Source organism: Corvus moneduloides, chromosome 3 (genome assembly GCF_009650955.1).
Source record: "Corvus moneduloides isolate bCorMon1 chromosome 3, bCorMon1.pri, whole genome shotgun sequence".
In the NCBI taxonomy this organism is placed as follows: Eukaryota; Metazoa; Chordata; class Aves; order Passeriformes; family Corvidae; genus Corvus; species Corvus moneduloides.
The window spans coordinates 82,148,702-82,176,659 of record NC_045478.1 but is presented as its reverse complement, the minus strand read 5'-3'; the positions used below and the strand labels follow the sequence as shown (position 1 = coordinate 82,176,659).

Below are 27,958 nucleotides of genomic sequence, written 5' to 3'. Positions count from 1 at the left end.
TTCTAGACTAATGCCATTGGGATATACTTCTGGTTTGCTGCTTTACCTGTGTGTTTGGTTCTTAAGGTTTAATGCTCCCGTCTGATGCAGCTCCTCAAGCTGTTTTCTGTTTCCAAAATACAGGGCAAGGTCTGTGGCGATGATGGCTTTCCGGATGATCTCAAGTACTTGCTCATATTCACTGGAGCTCAGATTGGAGAAGACATTGTGCCCTTCCAGCTATGAAAAAGTAAAAAACCAATAAAAAGCACAAGCTCTAATTCTGAGATGATTTCAGTCTTTACTTCACCATACGGGTTGCAACGGTTTTACAGCTCAATGACAAGTTTTGTTGCAAATTCAAATGTTAATAGCCTGAAATTCCCTTTTTTTTTTTACTTTTCAAACACTGTAGTGAAAAAAAACCTGTGACTAAGCCACCAATTTGTTTTTGGGACTGCTCCTTCTGAAGCCTAAAGGTATTACTAGAGAAAAATTATTGAAATCTTTTTCTTTGATTTAGAAGCACTACAGACATAGAACTTCCAGACAGTGCTGACTTGGAAATTTGTGATTCAATTCTGGTCCAGAGTTGGACCAGTTGCTAAACTGAGTACCTGATTCACTTAAGCCCAGTTTTGATACTGTGTAATATATAGTATGGATAAAGAAACACTGAAGTTAGAAATACAAAATAATTTTGTTTTCCTAGCGTTCCAAATGAAATGTGCCTGAAATTGCTGCATTTACTGACACGATTTTCTATATAAAAATAAAGTTAATTATTTTAATGTATATGAACATTTAGGGGAAAAAGCTGCTTTGTTCAACCTTAAGTTGAACGACTCATAAACTAAAGACAATGGTTTCCACTATGGAGGCTCTGGTAACACACCACTGCCATCAGTTTTCAATTTCCACAGTGTATTATTGATCATTTAACTGACAATATCCATGCTTCATGATAGCTAATGAAGCTATAGCATATTTTAAAAAGTCAAGACTATCTGCTCTCTCTAAGATTTGGAAAACAACTTGTCAAAACTCTTCCTACTGTTGAGAGGAAGCAGACCAAAAAAAAAAAAAAAAAAGAGCTAGCCATGTCAAGGTGTGCACATTCAGAAACAAAAAAATATTATTAAACTATAATAAATGCAGGTGGGTTTTGACATTTAATTGGCATTTGGCCTGAAGCTCAAAAAGTTTCCTTGACTTTCATCAAGTATTTACATAATTTGCTCAAAATAAATCCTCTGCAGTACAAATAGGCTTGGTTTCTCTCACCATCCGGAATGTAAACATCATTTTCCAGTACTTTTACTTAGACAAGTAGATTTATTGTGAATAATGAATAGAAAATAGAATCTATCTAAGTCTGAATGATCCTTTGACAGATTTCTAAGTCATAGAACATGATGTTTAAAAAAAAAATTCAGAACATTTTAACCCATCATCAGCACTTTAGGAGTAAAAAATTACTACTACTAATTCTCACAATTTAGGGGTTTGGGGACCCTTTACTCCCCAGCTGGCTGTCTAATTCATGGGAACAGGCTATTTGTCCTAGTATTTAAATTATTCTGGATTCTACTCTTGGGCTTTAGAAGCTACACTCTCAGAAAGACCACTATGACAGCTTCTGTTCAGACTACTCAAAAGAACTGATTCTGTAAAGTGCTGACAGAAGCCACCAGTTATGAGTGTGTCACTTAGGCTTTTGAGTAGTACGTACAAAGTACAGCTCCTAAGATTTTGTTCTTTCCCTGCTGAGCTAAAGCTAGTGAATAGAATCCTCTGTGTCCTAAGTATGGAGTACACTAGAACTGCAGGTGGATGACCAAAGCAACTCTAAAGTTTCAAGAGGTTAAAAGTACTGCAGGTTACTAATGTAAAATTAAAACTCACTCAGATAAACCCTAAAGAGCTTGGTGGGCTGGTTTGGCTTTTTTTTTTCCATCAGTCCAGGAATTCAGTAAGACTTTTGATTCAAACAAAAACCAGCAAGTCCAAAAGGCTGCTCTAGTCTGCATTTGCAGCTAATTACCACCAGCATGGGTGTTTCAGTGGCCAGTGTCTAGAATCCACTCTACAGCCCTGGCCACTTATCTCCCCTTTCCTCACTCACACTGACAGCAAATCTAGGAGGTAGCAGGGAAGCAAAAGGGTTCCCTGCCTTGTTGGCAAATGGGATTTTCATCGATTACAACATTTCTGCCAGAAAAAAATGCAAAATGGTTTGGACAGTGAAGTGTTAATGACTCAGGAACATGCTCACTGTGCACAAATTCACACAAAGAATGAACACTAAACATCTAATACCATACCACCACTGAAGGATTCAATTACACCCTCCTACATGAAGGATTCAGAGATAAAGCTTCCATTCTGTGATTAAATGTATATGATACCTAAAACCATAATCACAAGATGTGCTTCTGAATGCAAGACAGAATATATATTTTTCCTAACAGGTGATTACATATTTAAGAAAATAAATATCTTCCCCTGAAAAACCAGAAAGAAAGAAAGGTTAACAATGAATTAGTGTCACAGTAGCAAGTTAAGGCTGAGTGTGCACAGAAAACTCAAACTAGTGAGCGCGAGTGTGGACTGGCAGCAGTTTCACAGGTAAGAGTACTCACTCTTCTAATTGAGAATTATAAAAATTTCACTCATGAGAAAATATGTGTGTGGCTGTGTAGCACACCTGTATTTTCCCAAAGTGTCTGCACGTTTTCTTGCAGTTTTTTCTTCATTAAACATAAAGACACATGACCTCATACTAAGAACTATCTTTCACAGAATATTACCTTACTCAGGTTTTTTTATTTCAAATTGTCAAGTAACAAAAAAGCAAAGGATAACATAATAAAATAAGTTTACAATTTTCATGCATGAAAAATTAAAACTTCCTCTTTCATGCCACACATTCAATGTTCACAGAATTTATTACAGCAGGTTTTCAAATTTCTCATACAAATTTTTGCCAGTACTTGAGTTTTTATTCAAAATTTCAGGATGGTTGAAGACTTTGTTGAAACACATTATGACAAAAAACTAAATATGTAACTGAGAAAATGATTTTTCATTTTCAGAGTTCCTATTCCACATGGTCATGGAAAAAAACTTCCATAGAACCAGAAGCCAAAAGCTTCAAAGGTGGGCCATAAGTAAAGACCCTCAAATACGCGATATTTTTTACAACTTCAAGATTCTGAGAAAGCTGTTTTGCTAATTGTGAAACCTGTCTTGCTGTAATAAATCTTCCACTCGTCTAAATGAGTACTATAATAGAGAAATTAAACTGAGCATGCTTCAGAAAATCTAGTGGGTAATGATGTGACTCCTATTTCCACCACTGAACACTAATGCACAGAACACACAATTTCAATAATCCTACCTGCAGGATGGACACAGTCTGCGAGAAGTGGTGCTGTTCCATTGTTGATGTGGAATAGAGAGCAGCTAAGGGATGGTCAAATTTCTGAAGATAGCTGTTGCTGTAACCTCTGTGATCCAGGTCATGACACAGGCATGCAACTAAAAGACCCTTTCGCTACAAAAAAATTGACACAAGCATGAAAAGCAAGATGTATTTCCTGCCCCTAGATGTCACTCTCTACCCAAAATACGGTAGAAGTTGCACTATGCTCACACTGCCTTCAAAGAGCACATGTAGAAATATCCTTAAAAATGAGAGAAACGTGACAGTAAGGACATGCCGAATTGAAATTCTTGCTCCAATTGTAATTATATTATGCATTTAAAAAACCTTGTTTGACAATAACATACTGTTGGATGAACTCTGCTTCGGAAGAAATCAGTCTGGTTATCCACTGAATCCTTACCATGGTTATTAAAACAATAAAAAGCGCAGTTATTGAGGGAGAAGAAACATACAAGATGTATGATCTCCTGGTCAAGACAGATACACTGAAGTTCAATGCCAGACCTGCCTCTGCAACACTCCTAGAGATGTTAACCAAATCTCCTAGTTGAGTATTTTTCAAATACTGGACAATAGCAATTGCAAACAAATAAAGACAGTAACTGGGATTTTTATATAGTTAATCTTTAATATCCTGAAGAAATGGAGTCCCTGAAATCTCTTTCTCAAAAGGTTTTCACTTAACTTATGTGTTTGGAAAACAAATTCATTAACGTTTATGACTCTGTCACTGTTGGCATGAAGTATCAAGAAAACGTCTTCAGAGACCTAATAGCTTCCTCTTATAATTGGTTCTGATAAGTGTTCAGTAAACAAGGATAAGGCTATAAAATGAAGCAGAAAAAGAATATTGATTAACCATCTATTAAGTGTGCAACATCAAACCTGGATACTATACTAAGGGACCCATGATTCTGTGGAAAAATAGCAATGATTTATGATTAAGAAACTAATGATGCAATTAAAAATATTATCACAAATACACTATGTGCAGAAATAGGGCTGCAGCAACACCAATTGTATTTCTGATTTTGAGACATTGACTTCTATTTTGAATTATGTCTTTTCAATAGTTCATCTTGTATATTTTTAAAAAGCATATAAAAAACCTCAGGTGATGCAGCAGCATGTGTCCACACAGATCCTCAGCAGAAGTGGAACCCTTAGGAGCATAACACAGACCTCCATCACTTGAAATTGCACAGTACCAGCTTGTCCCAGTCTCCATGTCTCAGGAAGTCATTCTTGTCTCAGTCCTACAGGATTATACAGTGCCCAATAACAGCGCTCTTGACCTTGTGCCTACTGTCCCTGCTTGGATCCTAATTCTTTAATCACTGAAAACTGCTGGATCTATTTGTCTCCAGATCAGTGTCTCCTTTACAGTGTTTTATACTTCTCTTCCCATCTAAATCTACTGAGGTTTGTGTCAGCATCCCTCACCTGAGGTCAGCCCATAGATCCCCAAATTTTCTTTCAGCAGTTTCCTGTATTCTTGTCCGATTATCAAGAAAGAAGACTGCTGAAAAGCTGGGACACTGACTGGAATAAGACACTCAAACAGATGAAGGCTGGCTGGAGTTTGCAGGGAAAAAATACTGTTTCCATCTCTCTTAACAGCTGTCTTTTTTGCTCTCTCTTTCTTACTCTGCATCTCCAAAGAGATGGGGCTTACCACTTGGTTACTACTGAATGTTATCAGAGTTTTAAAAATTCTCTGAAGCTGCACTCCACAGATTTTTGTTGTTAAAGGAATACTGATTTTTTTTTTTCCAAACTTGCATAGCTTGGCCAAATATGCCTGACACATGCCTCTTTCACATTTCAGTGTCAACTTTCAAGTCTTTCCTTTACAGCAGGATAAACTATACCTTTTCAAAAGAAAGATCGCCAAATTTAATTTTACTCTTATACACTGAACAAAACTTTGATTTCTACTAGCATGTCTCTTTTAAAGAGCCAAACAATTATGCCTGAAATTTCCCCAAATGGATCAACTTGAGGAAGTTAACAGAGCCTGGAAAATTACAGCCCAAATGGATAATATTTGGCAGTTATACATAACTGAAAGTAGGTTCTCCAAGTCAAAAGTTTCATGTAACATTAATAACAGACAGCACCCTCAGTTGTACCTACCATTATTCAGAAGAAAAACAAGTGACAGTTTTCCATACTGTGTATTAACATTCTAAGCCTTCCATTTTACTATTTATCTTTTCCATTTAGAGATCAATTTAAAGTTTGGCTCTTCTCCTTTACTCACATATGTCAGCCATCTCTGCAACCCTTGTCCTCCTATTCAGGATCTCCCAGACCTCACAGGATTCAAGACCCAGGGTGTTTCCCTCCCTCACAAGAGATCTGACAGTTAGTTAATAATTAAAGACTGTGGTTGTAAGTGGGCAGGGAGAACCACAAAACTTAGACATGGATTTGTACCAAATCTACACTGCTTTTTTAGGGGCAGTCCTGGAAAACATGACTAGGATTAGGAATGAGAGTAATCGTCCTCCCTCAAACTCTTTACCCACATCCATTCCTCCATGAAGACCTTTACATACACTCTGCCCAAACTGACAAAAAAACTCTAGCACAGAAAATATACTTGTACAACAGCTGATAGCTCTGATGAGGTGTGGTAACTGATACCACCATGTCACCTACCTCTAGATCAGTGAAAAGGCCCTGGTTGTTCTGCAGGATGGCATACATGCAATGTGCGACGGTGACTGCATGCTTCCAGTTGTGGTAGGGCACGCGGCGATAATTCTTCTTCACAGACATAGTAAATCGACACAGCTTTTCAAGTTCAAAGCTAGGAAGAAATTAATTCGGTCAGAGACAAGAAATAAGAACAGGGAAAAACAAGCAGCAGAGGAGAAAAGATGGTCTTTGGTTTACCCTTCTTGCTAGGATTGACTCTCACTGTGGATGACTCATTGAATGACATGGAGAGTCACACAAGTTTGGCAAGGACAGAGGAGCGTGGACACCTGACAATGCTCTTAGTTTAATCTGTTAAATTCGGGAACATAAGTCATGCTACCCAGCTCAGTCAACACAATTGCATGACCTTCCCTGCTCTCAGAAACTTGAAGTGATTTCTTTCAATTGCTTATTCAACTTGAAATATAGTGCAAGTCTGCATCTAATGGACAATTTAAAAACATGATTTGTGATCAAAACAGAAAATTCAGGGTTTTTTAAGCAAAGGACATAGAAGAAATAAACCTGTTTAAATGGAGATGCTCCATATTGACACTGTGAAAAGAGGAAGATTTTATTTTTCCAATACTTTTAGATTTTTTTTCCACCTTAGCCTAACAGAACTGAAATTCACATCTCTCGGTTTCTTCACTTCTCACCAAACAAAATTTTGTTAAGTCCTAAGTCAATGACTTTTTCCCTCATAAAAAGGCAGTTTTACTTTATTCTCATTTTTTTCCCTTGTTGCTGCGATTTAAATTCCACGTTTTAAGAATTTCTTGGGTATATCAGGAAAGTGGTACTAATGTTCTAGTTTTGCAGTACTCGTGAGGTGAGAAAAAAGCTGAATGTTTCTGACCTATGTGTAAAAATGCAGACACATCTACTACATGGAAACAGGCAGAAATGTGTATTTCTACAGTTGCGTGCTGAGCAATGGAATTATTATTCTTGGCCTTAATCTGACATTAGGAAAACCAGAAGCATACTGTCTTTCAAAAAACTTTAAGCTTTCTTTTTTAATTTTAAAAAGTCAGAGAGTGACAGAACTATTGTTTAAAGTAGTACATAATTCATAATTCAGAATATCACAGTAGTCACTTCCATCTGCACCCAATCTCAACTCAATGGTTATTACATGACAGTACAGTTATAGCTAAAGGGAAAATCATTATCTGTGACACATCAAAGTGGAATACTATTACTTCGTCCGCTGCTGTATTTTGCATACTTGATTAAAGCAGTAAAATATTATTGCTTCAGAAGAGCAAAGAAATTGTAGTGAGTATGATAGAATTTTCTCTGAAATCCTCCATGGACAGGACAATTATACATTATATAGGTAAATACTTTAAGGCACAATCTTACTTCTCAATATATTAAAATCAAATTTTAGTCTTAAAATTCTTGGTTTTTTGTCAAGGGTTTGAGAAGTTTTGTTCTTCCAGAAATTAAATACAAGTCCTGTTCCAACAGTCTCCTTTTCAAATATTTTCCTCACTTTTGTTTCCTTAATTTGATATGTGAAAGATGAGGCTCATTTGAAAAACATCAAGTAGATACCAATTCTTTCTCATCAAAGCTACACCTTGAAAGGAAGAGACTGGGAGTCAGAGAGAGAAGAGAACAGACCCTGACTGAAAATATGACCCCCAATCCTGCATCCACAGCCATTCAGTCTGGAATGGAAACAAGCTAACTACTCTGAGCAGTAGAGAACTGTTTTTACAAGTCATCCACTCTGCAGCATTGAGGAAGATTGAGAAAGACCCTCTGGTTTGACTACACTTTGAGGGCATGGAGATTCATTCAGTTAGCAAGACAAAATGAAACACCAACAAACATTTCCTGAATGTTTCTTCCTTTTGTAGGGATGTACTTCCCCTTTCAATTGACCATTTATAGATTTTTTTCCATAATTTGGAGCAGCTCCTTTCTTTCAGCAATGGGCCATACTTAGCCAAGAGGCTACTGATCTTGGTAATGATAATGAACACTGAGAGAAAGGACAGCAAATGAAGCATTCAATTTAATTTAATCACTTTCAAAATTAATGCACAGCTATGCAAATAACTGATTCACTTAGCAAGATAAAGATCTGATCTTAGTTTACTTTTACCATATACATTATTAATTTCAGCAACTATATATTTGAAAAATCAGTTTTCATGCACGTTCTCCCCTTTTTGGGAAGACTGCTTTTTGTCTTTACCATCTTCTGTCTGAAAAGCAACCTCATCTCAGAACTAAACAATTTTTCAGTATATTGGAAGGCCAACTGTTTGGATGATATCACAAGCTCTTTAACCTGACTGTTCCTGCATTTTATTAACCAAGGACCAAGGAGCTGGGACATGAAATCCAGCCTGTTTATTACACTCCTGTACAGACCAAACATAGGGAAAAAACATCAAGGAACACAGACCTTGAATTAGAAAGCAATTATCTCCAAAATTATTAATAAATAAACACAGAATTAACAATTAAAGAAAGAAATCATATACTTCATACCAGGCTGTCCCACAGGACTGATGAACCATGTAGACAAAAATGGCAGGCCAGACATCCTCATATGGACTAATATCAAAATGGTATCTAAGAAGAAAGTTTCAGCTTAGTAAAGACAAACACCTTTTCATTGTTACTAAAAACAAGTGAAAATGACTAGGAAATGTATACCCAGCAAGTCTCACTTCTTTCTGAATACACACAGAAAACTGAATTTACAGGCTATATTTTTCAGTAATGTTAAATTACGTATTTCTGCTAAGGTCCATGAAACTATACTCATAGTTTTATACAACCATTTAGTAATTAATTTATGTTGGAAAAGACCCTTATGATCAAGTCCAACAGTTAGCCTTTGGCTTTGTTTACTTAGCAGAAACATATATCTTTATTTAAGGATCTGCTGATTAAATAATAGACAAAAAAAAAATTCTTAGGGACAATGAGAGGTTTACAGGCATTCCTAAAATATTCTGGACTTCCTTCCCAGGAATTGGAAAGATGGTGTCTCTAAAAATATATTTACTGGATTTTTTTCCAATAATTGCTGTCATAAATTGCATAAATTGCATGAGACTCGCTCTAATTTTGATAGAGGAAAAAATCAGTTTTTACTGGCTCATAGAAATCAAGCTGAAACTTCGAAAATTCAACTTTTAATACCATATTTTTTATGCTTCATTACTTGAAGACTTCTCTCCTCTCCTGATATCAATATTTAGGGCTAATTTTAGGGACCCAGGACAGTCAAACTGTTTTTCCTTCAATTATTAATTAACCTTTTCCCTGCACTTTCTGTGCTGTGAGTCCTCTATTTCTTCTCCATGAAATCCACCTAACTGCTTGCCATACTGAAGAGCACAGCAGCTGTGAGAGGACTGAAGGTAGATGAATTGCTCGGAAAATGGTTAAATGTATTCTGACTGCTTGAACTAAAGGATGTTAATATAATTTAGAATGAAACCTGTCATCTTTGCAAGTAAAATTCATTTTTGCTGAGGAGGTGGGTTATATAATATCACCTTACAAAGCACAAGAAATTATATTGCAAAGAATAAGCTTCTATTAGGGTGTAATCCTGCAAGCTGTTAATGCTCTGGCATTCAAGCAAATCACTTCAGCATGTAATGAACTTTAACTATAAGCAGTCCCTGTTAAGCACAGGCTTTCACATTGCTCACAGCTACAATGCTCAGCGCCGAACAGAAGTGAACGAGCTCTGGAGATTAGGTTTAAAAAGACAACTTAGATTTTGTGACTCAATAGCTGATTTTAGGCACGTGGTTACTGGAGTAGAATTTATTGTCCTGGACCTAAAAGAGCGACTTAAAAATATGATGACTCCCATTGTTAGCGTTGAGTGGGGACTGGCCATTAAAATAGAGATGGAGGTACATCTTCAGCATATAGCAGCTGAAAATAACTAAATTATGTCAGAGAAAGCCTAAAAGGCTGGATGGGAAGTCCTCCTCCAAAATTAGGCTGCAACTCTACACTCTAGTACCTGGGATTTGTAACATTGGGTTTTCATTTGCTCTTCCTTCTATAAGCTCAAGGAGATGCACAACACACACACACATACATACTTGAAACTCACAAAAAAACCAAACGCCCCCTACACAAACACCCCAAAACCAAACCTAAAAAACATACACAACCCAGAAAATTCCAGGAACAAGCTGGGATGTATATGTTTAATTCTAGATCATGTCCAAGGGGATGGGAACATGCATTTGGTCGTAAGCTTGGCTTCCTCTCTGGCACTGAGCTGATGGTGACTTGGGACTATCAGAATGAAAGCACATCCCTACAAATCCTAGGTAAAAACTAATGCTTAAAGCAACTACTGCAGCTACCCATGCCTGTGGAAAAATTCTTAGTGCGTGTAATTTTATATCTTTGATAGGTAAATTTTGTTCACGGGTCATTAAGTATAACTAAATATAAGAAAGCCAGAGATAAAACCCCATGATAGGGCAGTTCATGATATGGTAGTTCAATAATAAAAGTTCTTCCTACAAAAAACTCCACTACAAATAGGAAAAAAAAAATTAACAGGCTATATACAACTGCTGCTACATTAGAAAAATACTTACAGCTCAATTTCTTTATAAATATGTGGAGGCAGTGTACAGTGCATGAGGTTTTGCCACTCTTCAGCTGTACAAACACTATGGTAGGATAGCTTCTCCATCGTTACACGGTAAATACACTCTGAATGACGAATTCTGTGGTACATCTGAGAAAGAGAGAGAAGTCATGCATGAATGTGGAATTTTAATAAAGAAAAAAATTATTTCCCATATTCAAGCACTGATTATTAAAATACACATCTGCAAAAATTACAGTGCTTTTGGCTGCACAACTTCACACATTAGAAAAGCGACAGATTACACTGAATTCAGTACTTCTGGAAAACTAGGCCTTCTATCACATCATTTGATCTACTCACTCAGGTAAATATCTAAGGCTCAGCTGACTTTTCACTGCATGTGAGCTCTCCCAAGGAAAAGAATCAAAGTTCAGGAGTCAGAAACAGAGCTAAGCCCCCTGCAAAATTCTAACAGACAGAAAACCTATACCAGGGCACAATTCATATTTTCTGCCACTGTATGAATTCTATTAATTAGTACAAATTACTGCTATCTATGCTCAGTAAAAGGTATGTGAGATGTTCATCATACCTACATTACTATTCAGTATGAAAAATAAGCACAGTTAATTACTGAGAGGTTCAGACAGTTGTTGCAGACATGGCATGGTTTGCAAACATCTGGGGACATTACAATGTGCTAGTAAAACAATCCTCTGGAGCAGTGCACCCTGCATGGTAACATTCACCGTCTAAAAAGAGTGAACTTACACACAACTGAGTGTGCATAGTCCCAAGTGTAATTTATATGCAGGCCATTCTACCTGCCTTGACCCACGTGAAACAACTTGAAGTAACTGGTAATAAAATTTGCTGCCCCACTGTACCAATAGCACAATATTGGTAAAATTCCTTAATGTAAATCACCAGGCTTAACTGGCTTTGCATTGTATTTTACCTCCCATGAATATATAACACAGTTTTTCTGCATTGTCTTTTTATTGAATTTATTGCATTTTTATACTTGTATAGTAATGATCATTACATTGCTAATTTTTCCCACAGGAATAGTAAATTTTGAGATGATGAAGAGTTTGAAGACGAAAATAGCCATCCACTCTTATCTAGACAGCATTTAAGTGTAAAAATTGATCTTTAAGTATTAAGCATGTGGAATTGAGAGAATATATGGCATCTCCATTCCCCAGTTAAATTTATAAAATACAATCTGAATTTATAAAATAAATAATAGCCATACTTTCTAGTGAAAAAGGGAAAACAGATATTATTCACATTTCAGAGCTTGCTCTCTCAGTTTAGCTACACAAAATAGATATATCCAGAGTATGGTTATTTCAAATGAAATCCCTGTCATCCTCTTAAAATAGAATTATTCACCAAGGAATTCAATGTTATTTCAATGAAACAAACTTACGAATAATTTCAATAATCTGTAACATCAAAATACTTAAGTATTCTCATTATAATTTACAAAATTGTAAATAAAACTTACATTAGCACAGTGTAAGGCTAAAGCACAAAAGACTGCAAACATTTTAAAGTTGTTCTCATCAGTTTTAGAGAAGGCACTTCCACTTATTTTGTTCACCATCTGCACAACACCTATTACACTTCCTCGGCTGACAATAGGCATGCACAGGATATTTCTGGTTGTGTAGCCTGTGTAGAGGTCTACTTCTCTGGAGAGCCATGAAGGAGAAAGAAAAAAAAAGAAAAAAGTTAATATCAGTTGGTATCTATTCCTTGATTCTCACAAATGTTGATGTACACTGTACTGAATTGTTTTAAAGTAGACCGAATTAGTACCTGAAAGAATTTCACCTCCAAAATCCTCAAATACTTCTATCTACTGTATCATACTTAGAAAGAACTTTTTAATCCTTTAATAGCCATTTGCAAGACAAAGAATCAATATTGCCTCAAACACAGAGTTAAAGAACATTCAGGTATTCTTAGGCATGTTATTTGGTAGTCAACTGTTTTTTCTACCCTGAAACTAATGAGATTGCAGGGAGACTAATAATGAAAATCAGCAACAATCTAACTATATTTTCCCCCATTATATTAATATTTGATAAAATAATACTTTTTATTTGTACCTTAAAATTATCTCTGATGGCTAAAGCATTTAAATAAATATCTAAAAGTTGCCTCCTCATCAGAGGACCACAGCTCCATGAATGCATCTGAATATGAAATTTAAGTAGTAATTTTATGTAAAAGGTTTGGTGATCTATCTTCCCTTCCAATGAACAACACCCTACCTGTTAAAGCGTGGGTCTGCATAGGCATCAGGGATATTAAGGACTTCTCCTGTTCTTGCCACTTGACCAGCTATTCCTTTTTCTATAGAAAATCTGGAGAAAATAAAAATGTGTATTAGCGAAAATATGGAAAACACATTTTTCCAGTGGAGTCTGTCTTGGGCACAGTAATGGGTGTTCCCAACCAGCGTCATTTTCTTGCTTTGAGGAGAAAAATCTTACAAAAACTAGTAGTACATAACAAAATAAAAAAGCACATCCTAACAGATACTTTCTGAAAACATTTTATATAGCTACATAGTTTAATACAAAACATGCCATAACATGACCATTTTAGTGACAAAAATTCGAAGTCTTCATAACCCAGGGAGTTATCCCTAACAAATATAACATTTGTACAGAACCTGAGACTTGTGTTTACATTTAAAAGGTATTGATTTTGTTATTACTTTTACATATTCATTGTTTCTTTAGACACAACAAAGGCAACATGGAACTTGTTTCTTTGGGTGGGATGTGTGTGTGTGTGTGTATTTGATAACAAAATTTTGGAAAAAGACCAGTGGAAAATTCATAGCTAAACATTAGATGCATTTGCCATGTAGACTTTGGAATGATTAGCTTGTTTCATGACAATCAAACAATGCCATGGTACTAACTGCATCCCTTATTCACCACAAGGAAGTTACACAATTATATTCCTAAATTGTATCAGAAAAATCCATACGTCTGTCTTGTGAGTAAATAATTTTCAATATTTAGACATAAAGTAGTTATGACATACAAGCAGAAGATAATTTATGGAGAAAACCATGTAGAAAGAATCATATGTGGAACGCTTTGAAGTCTAAATGTACTCTGATAGTACCCTGATGTCTGGTACTGAAGTTAGTGATAAAGCTGTCAGGATTTCATCCTGCACACCTGACTTTGAGTTAGATTTTTCTGTTGCTTCTTATGATAGGCACATCACACCAACTTAAGACTCCTTCCTGATGACTCATTCAGTGTCACTTTTTTACAGATATTTAAGTTGCACTTCACTTTCAGTATACAGTACCTGTGAAATGGCTCACACCCTTGCACTTAGAATCAACATTTCAATAATATACAGAAAAGACAGAAAGATATAAGCAAGAAAAACAATTATCAAGAAGGAGTAGGAAAGTGCATGTTAAAGCAGGCCAGCTTCTTTAATTTACACCACCTCCTTGCTTGTCAGTACGCAAATTGCACCAATTTTGACTCCTTCCATTCTCACTCACACAATGGTAAGTGGGAGTAAGTTTGTCTAAAGGAGTTTTAGTGAAAACATGAATCACATCTTATATTGGCCCAGAACTTTAAAAGTATAAGGAGGAAATGAAAAAAGTTCTGATAAAAATCAACGCTGAATACTTTAGGAAAAATTTAGTACAGGATATTTAGTCACACACTTCTTTCTTTTAAGAAGCTGAACATCTGAAACCTGCATGCCTTTGAAAATCTTAGTCTGGAGCTGTTAGGGATTCATAATTTTTGAAATGTGAAAAGCACTATATTTACTTTGTTGTTTAGCCTCTTTTATTAAAAAAAGTGCGTAAGTGTAAAAATTAGGTACCTGTGACATGAAGCAGAAACACACATAAATTTTAGTCAGGGAATCCTGTGTAGCCATTACCAGACAATATATATTTTCAAATTCACCACTTCAAGCATTGTTCAGTATCACAATTCATTAAAAGTTTGAAAATCTAAATTCACATGAGAAAAGTAAAATTAAATTACTGAACTTGAAATCTTCAAAACCAACGACCAATCCATACTCAAGTCTACATTTGCCTAATCCATCCATAAGAAGTGCAAATTGTGATTTCCTTGCTTTGGATGTGCTTGAATCACACAAATTTTAATTCCTCTTGGGAACACTCTTGGGAAAAAAAGTCCCAAACTGGCAGACTACGGATTAGGTGCACTATTACCTGCACCTTTACCTACCTCAGAACACCTCTGTTTTTTTCCCAACATGATTTCCAAAAGGACCGCCTCCGGAAGACGGCATTTCCAGGAGTGACGTTATAGCTTCAGAGACGCTGTTTCGATGGCACTGCAATGTCATTCCCAGAAGTACTACCTTCTGGAGGCGGGTCCTGGTGGGAATGATATCACAGTATGACAAGTATTGTCAGGGTACCTGCAGATAGGCACAGAAACTGGGTAACAAAATGCCTGCACATCCATAGTTAAAATGAAACTGCACTCTTCTGTTAGCTATTCTTACCTTATTTCTTTGGTCTTCTTAAAGACAGGTTTTCCATCATTTTCTTCTCCAATATCAAAAAGGTCTGAATACAGCTCCTTATTTTTGTGGTCAACCTGGAAGAGTGCACACCTATCTGCATTCACCAGGTTTTTTGCATATATCTACAGACAAAAAACAAAACCAGTGTTAACGTTCATGAGTTGGATTATCTCCAGTCATTTACCTGATAAAAACATACATCCGTGTACAATAAAAGTTTTGAGAAGCTATGCAGTATGGAAATCAGTTTGAAGGAGCAATCTTTTATGATACAATTCAAAAGTAAAATCTTGAATTCAATATTTTTTTTGTAAATTAGAGTGTTCACTTTGAGAAATACAGGAATATCTTCAGAGACTTGAAAGTTTCCTGAAAGAAAATAGGCTTTCCTACTTAATTGTTTTTCAAGGCTTTTCAAAACGGTACCTTTCCTCCCTCTATGTTTAGATGCTATTCATCTTTACTTGATTTTAAATAAATAAGTTAGAACAATACCTAAGAACAATGTTGACTTTTTGCCTTCATCTTCAATGTAAATATATTGGTATTTAATATCCACCAAAGACAGACAAAACAGAGAGGGTAGTGTTTGCTTCTAAAAAGCTAAGTGTCCCTGTAATACCTAACAATGAACAAATGATCCTTGTGGGTCCCTTCCAAGTGAGAAATATTCTGTGATCCTGTGATTCTGTCGTTTGAGGTATCACTATGGATTGACCTAGGCAGAGGGTTAGGAAATGGCTGCACCCTCCTGATGTCAGGGACAGTACTTGCACAAGAGGTGAGACTTAGAAATTCTGCATGAACTAACCAAAGCCCAAAGGTACCAGCCACAGCCAAAGAAGTACCACAGTACAGGAACAGACTTGCATGGTCTCTATCTTACTTTGAACCAACTAGTTTTATCTTAGCAAAAACAACTCCCAGGACCACTGACTGTCAGAACAGAATCTTGTCCTGGGAACAGAACAGCTCTTCACTGAAGTATTTCTCACACATAAAATAGTCTTTCTGAGAAAAAGAGGAAAGCGTGAGACAAAAATCAAACAACGATCACTATGTTAACTTAAGATGGCAATATGCGGGCACAAGAACCGGCTCTATCCAATTCAGATAGGTCTCCTATGTTTCTTATCTGCTCAGAAGGTACAGCAACTGCATGGCATCTGATCTGAGGTGGATCGCTCTCCACTTTATATATAATACCTACCTAGTCATTCATCTACAGAAAGAGGCTGACAAAATCTTAGTATACGATGCATGCAGTTGGCATGTCTTACGGATTCACAAGACTTCCATATGAATCATCTCCCCCCACCCCTTCTCCCTTGTCTTTAAAAAATGAAAACAAAACTATAAAGTATTTCATTTCACACTAATGCAGATGGAAAAATGTTAGACCTTGAAGAAAAAAACCCATATGAGATGAAAAATCATTAGCTGAGAGACTCTAGTTCTATGTCATATGAGGGGAACTGAACAGATACCATCTAGCCCAACTCCAAAACATGGAGGGCCCTCCCATATAGGCAGAATCTGTGTCCAGGAAGATTCTGTTGTCTTCTACTCCATTTACTCCATCAGAGCAGTAGAAAGTCAGGGAGACCGCAATCTCAGAGGTAAGATTTGTGCAATTTTTCCCCCTTTGAGCATTAAGAAATTTAAAGATGTCAACCACCTGGACTGCTTATTCATTTGCTCAAAAGAGAGTGAATAGAAACTGCCAAAAGGACAAGGGGTCCAGTAAGCGCTTCTATTCAGATACTGTATTAGATTTCTTTATAAAATCAACAACACAGTGTTGATTTTATACGATCAATCTTTCATGGTTTAATGCATATGACTCAAGAACTTACCTTGGTCATGACTCATGCTTTTCAAAAATGATTACTTAAACAGTACTAATTGAGAAATACTTACTGGGATGAGAGAGTTTTACTTCTCTAAATCCCTTGCTCAAATCCTGACCAGTACTTGAAGAGGATTATCAGTACAAAAAGTATGTTCTGCATTGTCAATGGGGAAGCCAGGGACCATGTTTTGCATAAGCTGCTTGTAACTACTCAAGCATATTGGCAAGAACTTGAACATTTACTTCCCTTCCTTGCATTTGCATTCAAAAACACCCTTATACTACTAGCTTTGCTGAGAGATTTTGATGAAAATAAAAATTAAAAGAATGGAAAGAAACAGCCATATTTTTTTCTTTGGTATTGCGGGAACAAATCAAACCATAAGTGCAATCACCAAAGGTTGAAGTAGTGAGGTGAAACTGAGTTCTGATCTTTTATCACACTGAGACACAGAATAAGCCACATAATGATAAAATCACACTCCCATAAAATGGCAATAAATGTACAAACACATAATTCAGTTAATTGGCTCAAGAAAGAGACAACAGCTATAGCTTAAAAGGAAGCTGAGTATGAAACATTACACAGGTTAAAATACAGAATCATGATGCAGCCAAATGTAGGAAAAGACGATGAAAGAGTAAGCATATTTTACTGCCAATTGTGTTTTCCACCAGATCTCTATTCACAGGGAAGAACAGGGAAGAATATCAATATTTGTTCTCAATGCCATATGTTATGTTATACAGCTCTTTTAAATGCTAAGCTATTTTTAAGCAGTTCATTTAAATTGGAAAAGCCAATGTGCAGAAATGTGTCCTATGTGCAGAATTCTTGACTGTGTACTAACTAGAATAACACAAACACTGCAGAATATTTTCCATTACTAATTCACGTTTCTAAATAAAACCACTTTAATGTTGTTTGCATTCTAACTTCGCTGTCTTTGAATAGTCTATCTATGAATATCACTTTGAAGAGTGGGGCACATATCAGAGTACTGTTGGAAAGTAACTTTTTGAATGTGCAAATTTTAAACAATGGTATCACAGACTTGATTCAGGTTTACGCTTAGGAAAAAGAACTGCAGAATTCAATCAATGAGCATAAAGCTAAAAAGCATTATTCACTTATCAAACACACAAAACATGTTCTAAACAGCTAGTCCATGCACACTTGTTAACATTATTCAGGAAATAATTCTGAATTCAAAATTGGTTTAGAAACTCATAAACTGCTTCTGAACAGTACTTAAATTCACTAATTAGTTATTTCAATGGGAAGAACTAACCACTTGGCTTTAGTGGTTTCTATGAAACATTGACTGACTGTCGCTCTAGTTATGGGAGTAGTTTTGCAACTACAGTTCAGCAACTGGAAAAAATATCCTAGGAGTAATGTTTGATCTCTATCCCTTGCTATGGACAGTAACTTCTTCAGCAGTGTTTTGCAGCATGTCACAAATTGAATTTAGGAAGAAGGAATCAATATAACACACTGAAATAAAAAGAAAACCAGAAGCCTTTCTGTTACTACTTTCAAACTTTCTCTGACACACAGTAGTAACTACTTAGTTCAGAGACAGTCATATTTCATTCCTTATGAAAGCCGCGAATGGAAGTTGTTGCAACAATGAAAAATCAAGCTGTCCTTTGCCACCTTTTCTGTATAGACATGTTTACACTGTTTGTATTATTTTGTTCACTACAAACAGCTCATATATTTCAATGGCATAATGTCTTCAAGGGAAGGAGAATGAAGGGCTTTAATAACTACAACTAATAAACTTAGAAGTGAAAAAGACAACTTACCATTATATGTTCAAGTAGAGAATCTATTGCAACTATATTATCAAAATATGTTCTGCAGAGAAAGAGAAGTCAGTAAACATTGGCATTTAGTGAAACACTTCTCAAATGGATGTCAGGGGCTCTTGTTTCACTATGGCTTAACATGGAGCCAGAAAAGGTGAGGACATACCACCGCACCTTGAAAATCACTGAGTGGCTTGCTACAGCACAATGGAATTAAGAAACAGTCCTAGTTCTGTTCCCTTCAACCATTATTCTACAGAATTGAGAATATTCTTTATTATACATAGAATTTTCTCTGTAAAAAAAGGAAAAAACTACCAAATATTGCCTGCTGTGAGCTGAATAGGCTCCTGCTGAGCAACACCAAGAATGCATCAAAATGCTTTGGCACCTCTAACACACTGAAAATTTGAAAAGCAGAAGTAAAAAGGAAAAGAAAAGTAGTAGAATAAAAAAAAAATCCATTTCTTTCAAAACATTAAAATATCCCATTAGGTTTACCCATATTATGCACAGAGTGCATAATATGAATAAAACATATTATGAATAAAACTATGTAGTGTGGCTAAACCCACGTCATATTATCCAACTCTTAACACTAGTTGAAAGGCAACTATTTAAGAAACTCTTAATGGGTTGTCTCTATCAACACCAGTTAAAGTTGAAGAAAGGGAATGATCTTGTAACTTATAAATAAGAATCTCAGTTTCACAGCAAAATGGTAACTGTTCAAGGACAGTCAAGAACATTGAAAGGTAAAGGTCACACTTATTAGTAAAAGAATTCTAAATCTTCCACATGCCAAGTCCTAATAACCCTCGGATTACAATGTTCCCAGCAGACAAAAGGCATTGTCCCATGGCCTTGAATACATACACAGCTCAGTTCTGTTAGGGGCTAGTGGAAAGGAGATATATAATACATTAGTCTTACATTGCCAGGGACATGAAGAGGTGGAGTACTGCATACTCTGCTCTTTCTAAAATGTTGCAGAACATGTCCTGAAGACATTGAACACTAACTATTTCCCCACTGAACAGGAAATTCTCCTTCCATGTTAGCAAAGGTACAGACCACTTCTAAGAGGAAACTAATTATTTTCTTGCTGATACAAGTACTTGTCTACATAAAGTTCATAAAGATATTATTAAATGATATCCCAGTTTTGTGCCTTAAAACACAGGTTTTATTTTTTTGTGAAACTAAAAAACTCTAGCAATTGATAATCCTGTATGAGAATTATTTTCTTATAGAAAGGCATAATAAATACTTGCAGTATTTATTGTCATTTTTATCTTAAAAATGTAAAACAATTACAAAGTTCTTTAAAACAATCTCAATACTATGTCAGCCCAAGAATAAATTGCCAGTCCATAATCTGGGTATATTAACATAATTTTTTTGGTAAATTACTTCACTATGGATGTTAGCAACATCAAAGCACTCTGGAAAGGAACATAATGGTGCAAGACTCGATAAGAGTGCCCTTTGGGAGGCACGCTCTGAATTATGCTGAAATTATAAAAAAAGGTCATCCTGAGAAAAAAAGCTGGGAAAAACATCTGGATACAACCAGCTTGCCCTCCTTGCAAGGGGCAGACTCCTCCCTGTGGTTTATTACTCTCCATTCCAGCTGGGTCAACTTGGCTGCCTACATTCCTGAGCAATGGCATAGGAATCTTGGACATCCTCTAATCTCATCAGTTTGAGAATTGTTCGTCAAGACCCACAGAAGTGTTTGTAGCAAAAATCCGAGCCATCTCATTTTTCCACAGTATCATCAGTACTTTGTGATGCACTTTGGAATTCCTCTATTAACCAGTTTCATAAAACACTGTTAAGTACCCCAGACTGATTTACCAAAAGTACAGCCCTGGTTTATCTTTTAGTTTATTGGTTATCTTTGCTATTTAAAGTTCCTAGTAGCAATGGCAAACAAAGAGATGAAGGAACAGCGGATCACCTAAGACACTAAACTGCTTTTGCAAGTGTAAACTCAAGCTTTCACACTCTTTCCATGCTTTCAAATTAATCTTGCCTCATAGTGACAAGAAATTAAAAGCAAACATATTACATGCAGTAAAAGTCTTTGAAAATTAAAACAGCCTTCAGAAAATGCAGGGGAAGAACAATCATGTGGCAGCCCTGATTCTTCAAGGATTTAACTCTGAAGTCCCTATATGTATGCATACATGCGTGCATGTCCAAAAAATTGATGGGGGGAGATTAGGGGAAGCTGAAGCACACCAACTAACTTTCTGTAGAGTCCTTTCAAGCCTTCTAAAATTGCCATGAGACACCAAGCCTATCTGTCACTTCTCAAAAGTTGGCCACACTTAACTCTGACAGAAGAGGTGGAAGAAAAGGGGGGAAAAAAATCCATGCAAAAAACCACAAGAATAAAGAAATTCTGTAAGGTAAAAATGAATGTCACATTTTCTTCTGCACCACCACCACAAAAAATTTTGAAAGGTATATACTTCTGCCATCCGTATCACTTGTTCTTGTCCCTATGCTGAAATTTGCCCACCCTCTGAAGTGTGCCTTTGCACCTACTTGTGAGCTACAGTGAGTAGCTTCCACTACTGCTATTGAGTGAACACAGGTAGATTGGAAGAGCCATCTTCCAAAGAAAAGCTCATCAAAAACTCATGAGATTATTTTGCAAATCACACTTACTTCGATACATCAAGCAAGAAGTCATTCAGTTCAGTCTGCTTGGCAAGGCCCCGGCACACCTGGAAGCACAGATCATAGAACCATTTGCTCCAGAACACTGATGTGAGAGGGAAACTGGAGTCCCATCCCTTTCATTTGTATGAAAAAAATACCAGTACGTGTGTGTGTGTGTATATATATGCGCTACAGCACTGTATAAAATTAAAAGCTGAATTTGTGTGCTGGGTTTCAATCTTAGCTATCTAGCTGCTGAGTTAAAACTGTGAAACACAAGTAAAATCTTTCCTAAGACTCAGTGAAAGCTGTTGGTTGCTATACTTGCTCATGCTGTCTCAAACGCTGTCACTGAAAGTGGTTATGGAATGAACATTTCCTTATCCAGACCCTCAGATCTTCTGAGAATGTCAAATACTTTGTTTCCCTTCTTCCTTACCACACTTTTACCACTTTTTTCCAGTGTGCAAAGTAGCATATAGACACAACATCAGGCAAGTTTAACTAAGCTAAGCAGCAGATGATATATGCTCAGCTTCGGGAGAAATCAGCATGAATATGAATACAAAAAATAGTATGCATACTTCTTTTTAGAAGCAAAATATTAGATGAAGCAAAGCTTTCAACTGTATTTTTACTTCACCTATTCACATACTCTGTATCTGAAGCACAATTGTACATCTGTATATTACTAGAGCAAGCACTGAGGCCAAAAAAAGAAAAGAAACCTCTACTGCTTTTACATTTTTACACTCACAAAAATATCACTTCAAACTAGTGATATCTTTCATCTGTGCAATGCAGATACGAAATGCCAGATCAAAACCCTTGCATTCTTCTCATGCAAAAAAACTTGGGAAGAGCAAGCCTTCTGCTTAGAAGAAGGAAGAGAAATAAAAATGATCAATGAACAAGCTTGAACTTTACATGTTGTGTTTTGTTAGATGTGAAAGATTTCTCAGTTAAGGAGAGAATAATTCTTACACAGGTGAAGCTACAAGTGCATGCAATTGCAATTCTACTAGTGTACAATAGTCTGTGCCAGCTTATTCTTCCTAGATGTGAGTGCCCACCCCAAAGTCAGTGACTTCCAGCACCGAGGCAGCAAACATCAGAGCCTAGAAGAAAAAAGCAGGAAGCTTTCTGTGCATCTTCTGACAAGGGTATGAAAGACACCTTGAAAAAAAGAATGCCATGAATTTCCTCCTGGGAGTTGACAGAAGAATCTATTTTAGCATCTTCTCTGAGTTGACAGAATATGTTTCATTTCAGTGTTACCATCTTCTGCTAGCTGAAGTAACAAAATCTATTAGGAAAGCTGCTGGGGTTTGCCAGAGCAGCTTGACACTGTGTGAAGCTCCATTAGGCACCCAGCTAGGGACAGCATGAGGCATCCTTAGTGGCTGTAGTTACAGGACCATGAAGCAGCTAGTGAGGATGGCTTAAAATAGGCTTTGCTAGCAACACCTCATAATTTCAAACTGAATACCAAAGCAGGAGGAAAGCAACCAGTTTGCACAGCAGTTGCCTTTCCATAAGGAAAAAAAAAAAAAAGAAACAACCCTTCAAAATTGTTGTGATAAATCCACTTTAGTCATTATTTATGTACTTTGTTCAAGTATCTTTCAGTGTTTGTTACTTGATCCATGATTGCAAGTGAGGAAAACTAGTTCAATGAACACCAAAAATGTTAGCATATTTTTCCAGGTTCAAGGAAGGGGCCTTAATCAATGCTTTAGCAGTGACCTCTACTTAATGTGATCACAATCCATGCTCCTACTAAACAAGTACAGGAAGACAAGTTACACAGTGAAAAAATTAAAAACCACTCACACTTACTTGTACTTGATGTATTGCTACTGAAGCCCATGCAAGATTTGCTGTTGCAACCTGCAACAAAAGAAGAAACTCTCTCTGGAGTAACCTTGAAAAGTGCACATTGGTTACATGCCTCTTTTCTCTGTCTACCTGCTAAGTAAATTGACTGAACTGTTTTAGACAGGCAGGCAGTAACAATTTGTGGGAAGACAGTCATTTTGTGGAAGTCTCAGTGTACTTTCGAGTGTTTCAGTTTTAGAGCTTATCAATGGTCTTCAGAAGCAGAATTGGGTACCCATCAGCTCAGAAATACAACATCAAAACAAACATACCATAAGCTGAGGGCTTTAAAAATTATGCTGTTGAAAAGCATTTGCCATAGAAATAAAATATGCCTTAACATGTTTCTGGGGCTGTATTTTTCTTTTCTTCAGCAATACCTACTTCCAGCTGTAAACAGGCACTGCTTCTCTCATTACTGTTTTGGTGGCAGAAGAACCAGACCTGATCCCCCAGCTCAAGACTAGTTTGAAGTATGACAGTTTCCAGGCAACATTTCAAACAAATGTCATGTAAACTGCAGCTAACTATGATGTGCTGCCATGAATAATCTCCTGTCCTTGAAGCACAGGAGCTTTATAGGAGCACAGGGAATGGAAGCACAAGAGGTCAGCTTTTGCATAGCTTCCTAAGGTATCTTTTATATTTTATATTTTTAAACAGAACACTTTGCACACATTTCATAAAAATTGCTAATGGTATCCAAAGGCTTTCTGAAATCTGAAAATGAAAAGAATGCTTTAGAACACTCAGAAAGTGACCTTTCAAATATTTTTAATTTACTAATAAAATACTTTCATTTAGCAGCCAGTCTTTTCCAAGTAGAGAACATTCATGGACTTTAGCTACAGAAGGTATTTCAGATAACATAAACCATTCATATTTTCACAAAGCAGCGCATGTCTGAAACCTATCTGAATTGTAGATTGATCAATTTTAAAAATTAAATACATTGTGTGTAGGCTGCAGAATTAATGAAGCCTGGATTTGCATGAATGCCTGTTCTTTGTTCTCTGAGCAAGGACACTGGCACCACCATGCTAATCTAGTCCCCTACCCTGACCTCTCCCCCTACCAGTGAAAAAATACAAGGTGTGACAACAGGCTGAAGTGGCATTGACTACCCAAATAATATACACATGTAAACATCAAATGAATGCTAGGGTACTTACTGATAAACAAAATATACACTTGAAAAATACTGCTGCTGTTTTCCTTCTTTGGGAGGACTAGTTTTAGTATCTCTTGCCTGAATATTTTCTGTCCTTTTCATGCATATAACTCCTGCTCAGTACAGCTAAACTGCACCATGGTGGATCTCATACGACTATTGAGACAACACACCTGGCTAGAACTCACTCAATTTTGTCCTAACCTCTGTTCAGGTTCCCTTCCCTGGGGAAGGGTACAGAGAGAAATGAATGGTACAGTCTTCTTTACATCAGGGACATCTTAATGGGACGTAACAGGATCCTCACCCAGATGTGAGACCAAAGATGCACTTCTCACACCTTTAGTCCAGCAACAGCCTTTGCAACACCTGTTCCATTTTCAAATTCATTTGTATTTGGCTAATGGCTCCTAATTTTGGATTGACAAACGGACATGTACGGACAACAGAGGTACACAGGCCTTATATGAATATAGTAACACATGCAGAACAGTCATGGAAAGGGGAAGATGAGTATGAATGGGAATATCTGGACAGGGAACCATCAGAATTTAAGAAAAGCAGAAGAGCTTTCTGAGTGTCACCTAGACTGGCAGGTCATCCAGGTACCAGCACTACTATACACAGTTTCTAAGGACATCTAAGTCAGGAGACAAAGGACAGTGAGTAAATCTTGACAACTCACAGAGATGGGACAGGCTAGAGGCACAAAAGCTATCAGCTCCTAAGGGTTAAAGAAAAGGCTGACCCAAAACCAGCCCATGGTTTTCAACCTAGAAAGAAAACAGGAGACCATAAGGACTTGGCAGACAGCATCCCTTGTCCTCCTGTTGCAAGGAATTCTGGAGGGACCAACTGGATACCTGCTACTGGAAATACCTAGACACATATCTTGGTGCTGGAGAGCGTGCGGCAGTAAAAATGTGAATGCAAACATCAGAAATCTCTTTTGCTTCACTTTGGATTTAAAATCACTTTCCCCTCCTGTGAGACCCAGCACTGAGACTTGATAAACTGTTGCTACAACATTGCAACATTATGTTTTGCAATAGGGCTCATTCCTTGAGAAGCCGCACCAAAAAGTAAACTAAAGTAAATTTAAAAATCTTACCATAATGTAAAATAAAGCTGTACTGGAAAGTTAAGATGGAGACTCAAGATAACTGAGCATTGCCTATTTTATATAAAGTGATTTTGGTTTTTAACGTTTGATTTACACTTATATTTCACTCACCTGCCCTGCACTAACTACTCTAACAACTCTGTATTGAGTTTATAATCAGTAAAGAAACCTTGAATCTGTTCATCCGCAAAAGAACTTAAGATAAAATTCTTGATGTGTCCCTGTATTTGTATATTTTACCTCCTCTAACTGAAAATACAAATCACTATTTTTTTTTTTTTTAATAAGAACAAAAATCAAGCATGAAAAAGGTGTAAACTCACAAGTAGAGTGAGAGACAGAAGTTTGGAGTGGGGGGAGGGATGGGAGTGAAGTCCTGACCATCGTGGGGAAGTGGGCAAAGGCTGCACAATGAGCTCACCTCTTGGTGACTGTGGTGGAAGGCTTCTTTGCCCCAGTGACGGTAAAGCTCCAGGATACCAATCAGGTCACCAATTGCTGTGACAATTGGCAAACACAGAACAGATTGGATACGGGTCCCTGACTCCAGTCCAGTACCTTTGGGAAATCGCTCATCCTAGAAAATGCAAACATAATCTGATAAAATGTAAAATCTGATAAAACATTAACAGGGAAGACATACTGATATTTTCCTCCCCCTACTGTATGGCCAAATCTGCAGGAAAATTACAAAATTCACTAAAACTCATCTCTCAGCATAACTTACACACAATATTAGACATCTACTAAAAAACCGTAATTTTAAAGTCTCAGCATTAATTTACATATAACCTTATTGATGTAAGGTCAGAATTAGCTGTGGTATTACACCCAGCTTTGAGTTTGTTTATATAATACTTTTTTTCTCCAATCTCACAGGTAGCAAAAACAGCATTTCATTACTAATGCCTGTCCAGATTAAATAAAAACCCAAACAAGCAACACTACCACCCCATCATCTTTCCCTTCAAAAAAACCCCAAAGCACTTGTAATCACGAAATTGACTGCTCAGATCTCAGTATTAGAAAGCAGACAATAGTGCTTGCAAGAGAAAAAAACTTGAAACCCGAGGCTAAGGCTTTACATTATACAGTTATAACCCTCAATAAACTCTTGCTGTGCCCCAAAAAATTATGCATGAGAGTAAGCATCTTCTTCCTTTGCTTATGCATCCTGAATGAACTGGTGCAAAAGTTACAGAAACAAATGCTAAAATAATCCTACCAGCTGCTATAAAAGGCCCAAATACATAACTTTTAATCCTCATAGGGAATGTCCAAGGGTTTATAGCTTCACTTCCCCATGTAGGAAAACTCAGGCAGACCTGAGAAAGCAGGTTAGTAATGCAGTCACTACCCAATGTGAAGTGTGCAGTCCTTCAGTATTTGATTTGTACCAGATGTTCCCTGCAGGCTAAGCTTAGGCAAGACAGACACCCCTTCAAGGCTGATCAAAATCTCTCATTTCTCAAAGAAAACAGCAAGTAATCTCTACCTTAATTACTAAGATGACAATCAATTTGAACAAATGACAGACAAAAGAGAGTGGGAAGCACTTTGAAACACGAGCCTTCTGCTTTCTCTTTTTAATTCTGTCCTCCCACAAAAAAGGGCTGGCAAGTCTACCTGCATGTGCTTCCCTTTCACTGTTGAGAAGCTCCTAATATCACACAAAGGCAAACCATCTTACCAAAAAGAATCTTGCTGTTTGGTCAATGAATCACTGATATTAAACCAACAAAAAAGTTCAAAACTACTCCTCACTAAATCCATGATTTTATTATGCATGTAAAATCAAAATACAGAACTCTTGTAAATAAGGTACATGATATCAATTGAAAATTACCACTAACAATTTAAACCCTTAACTGAAAAAACATACCAACACATAAAATCTTAATGGTCCAAAGTATGTAGAAAGCACTGACTATTACTACAGGGGAAGCAGCTTCTGCCTTTTGATTTTGTGGCTCTGTCTAAGTGTACTCACATTAGGCATCTGGTATTTTTTTTTATAGCTCAGATTTGCCCAATTAAGGTCACACAATTTTTAACAAATGATTTCAAAAATAGAGACAGCAATGTCCAATTTTGGTCACAGTATCCAAAAACTACTATTCTGGACAGAACTTGAAAAGATAGGAAAC

At 36.7% G+C, this 27,958-nt stretch overlaps 1 protein-coding gene across 4 annotated transcripts in view; it reads right to left on the bottom strand.

The window, feature by feature from the left end:
* PDE10A (phosphodiesterase 10A) overlaps nt 1-27,958 on the bottom strand; it is a 347,928-nt gene that overhangs the window by 16,687 nt on the left and 303,283 nt on the right. For 2 of the 4 annotated variants that reach the window (XM_032102458.1, XM_032102455.1), the window contains exons 7-18: nt 26,233-26,388; nt 23,479-23,529; nt 21,646-21,704; nt 18,964-19,015; nt 15,279-15,421; nt 13,019-13,111; nt 12,247-12,433; nt 10,738-10,880; nt 8,645-8,728; nt 6,092-6,242; nt 3,380-3,535; nt 47-219 (exon numbers count right to left, since the gene is read on the bottom strand). In XM_032102458.1, coding sequence (XP_031958349.1) covers nt 47-219; nt 3,380-3,535; nt 6,092-6,242; nt 8,645-8,728; nt 10,738-10,880; nt 12,247-12,433; nt 13,019-13,111; nt 15,279-15,421; nt 18,964-19,015; nt 21,646-21,704; nt 23,479-23,529; nt 26,233-26,388 — 1,448 coding nt within the window. The remainder of the gene's footprint in view (nt 1-46; nt 220-3,379; nt 3,536-6,091; nt 6,243-8,644; nt 8,729-10,737; nt 10,881-12,246; nt 12,434-13,018; nt 13,112-15,278; nt 15,422-18,963; nt 19,016-21,645; nt 21,705-23,478; nt 23,530-26,232; nt 26,389-27,958) is intronic. The other 2 variants (XM_032102456.1, XM_032102457.1) reach the window with 2 other exon arrangements.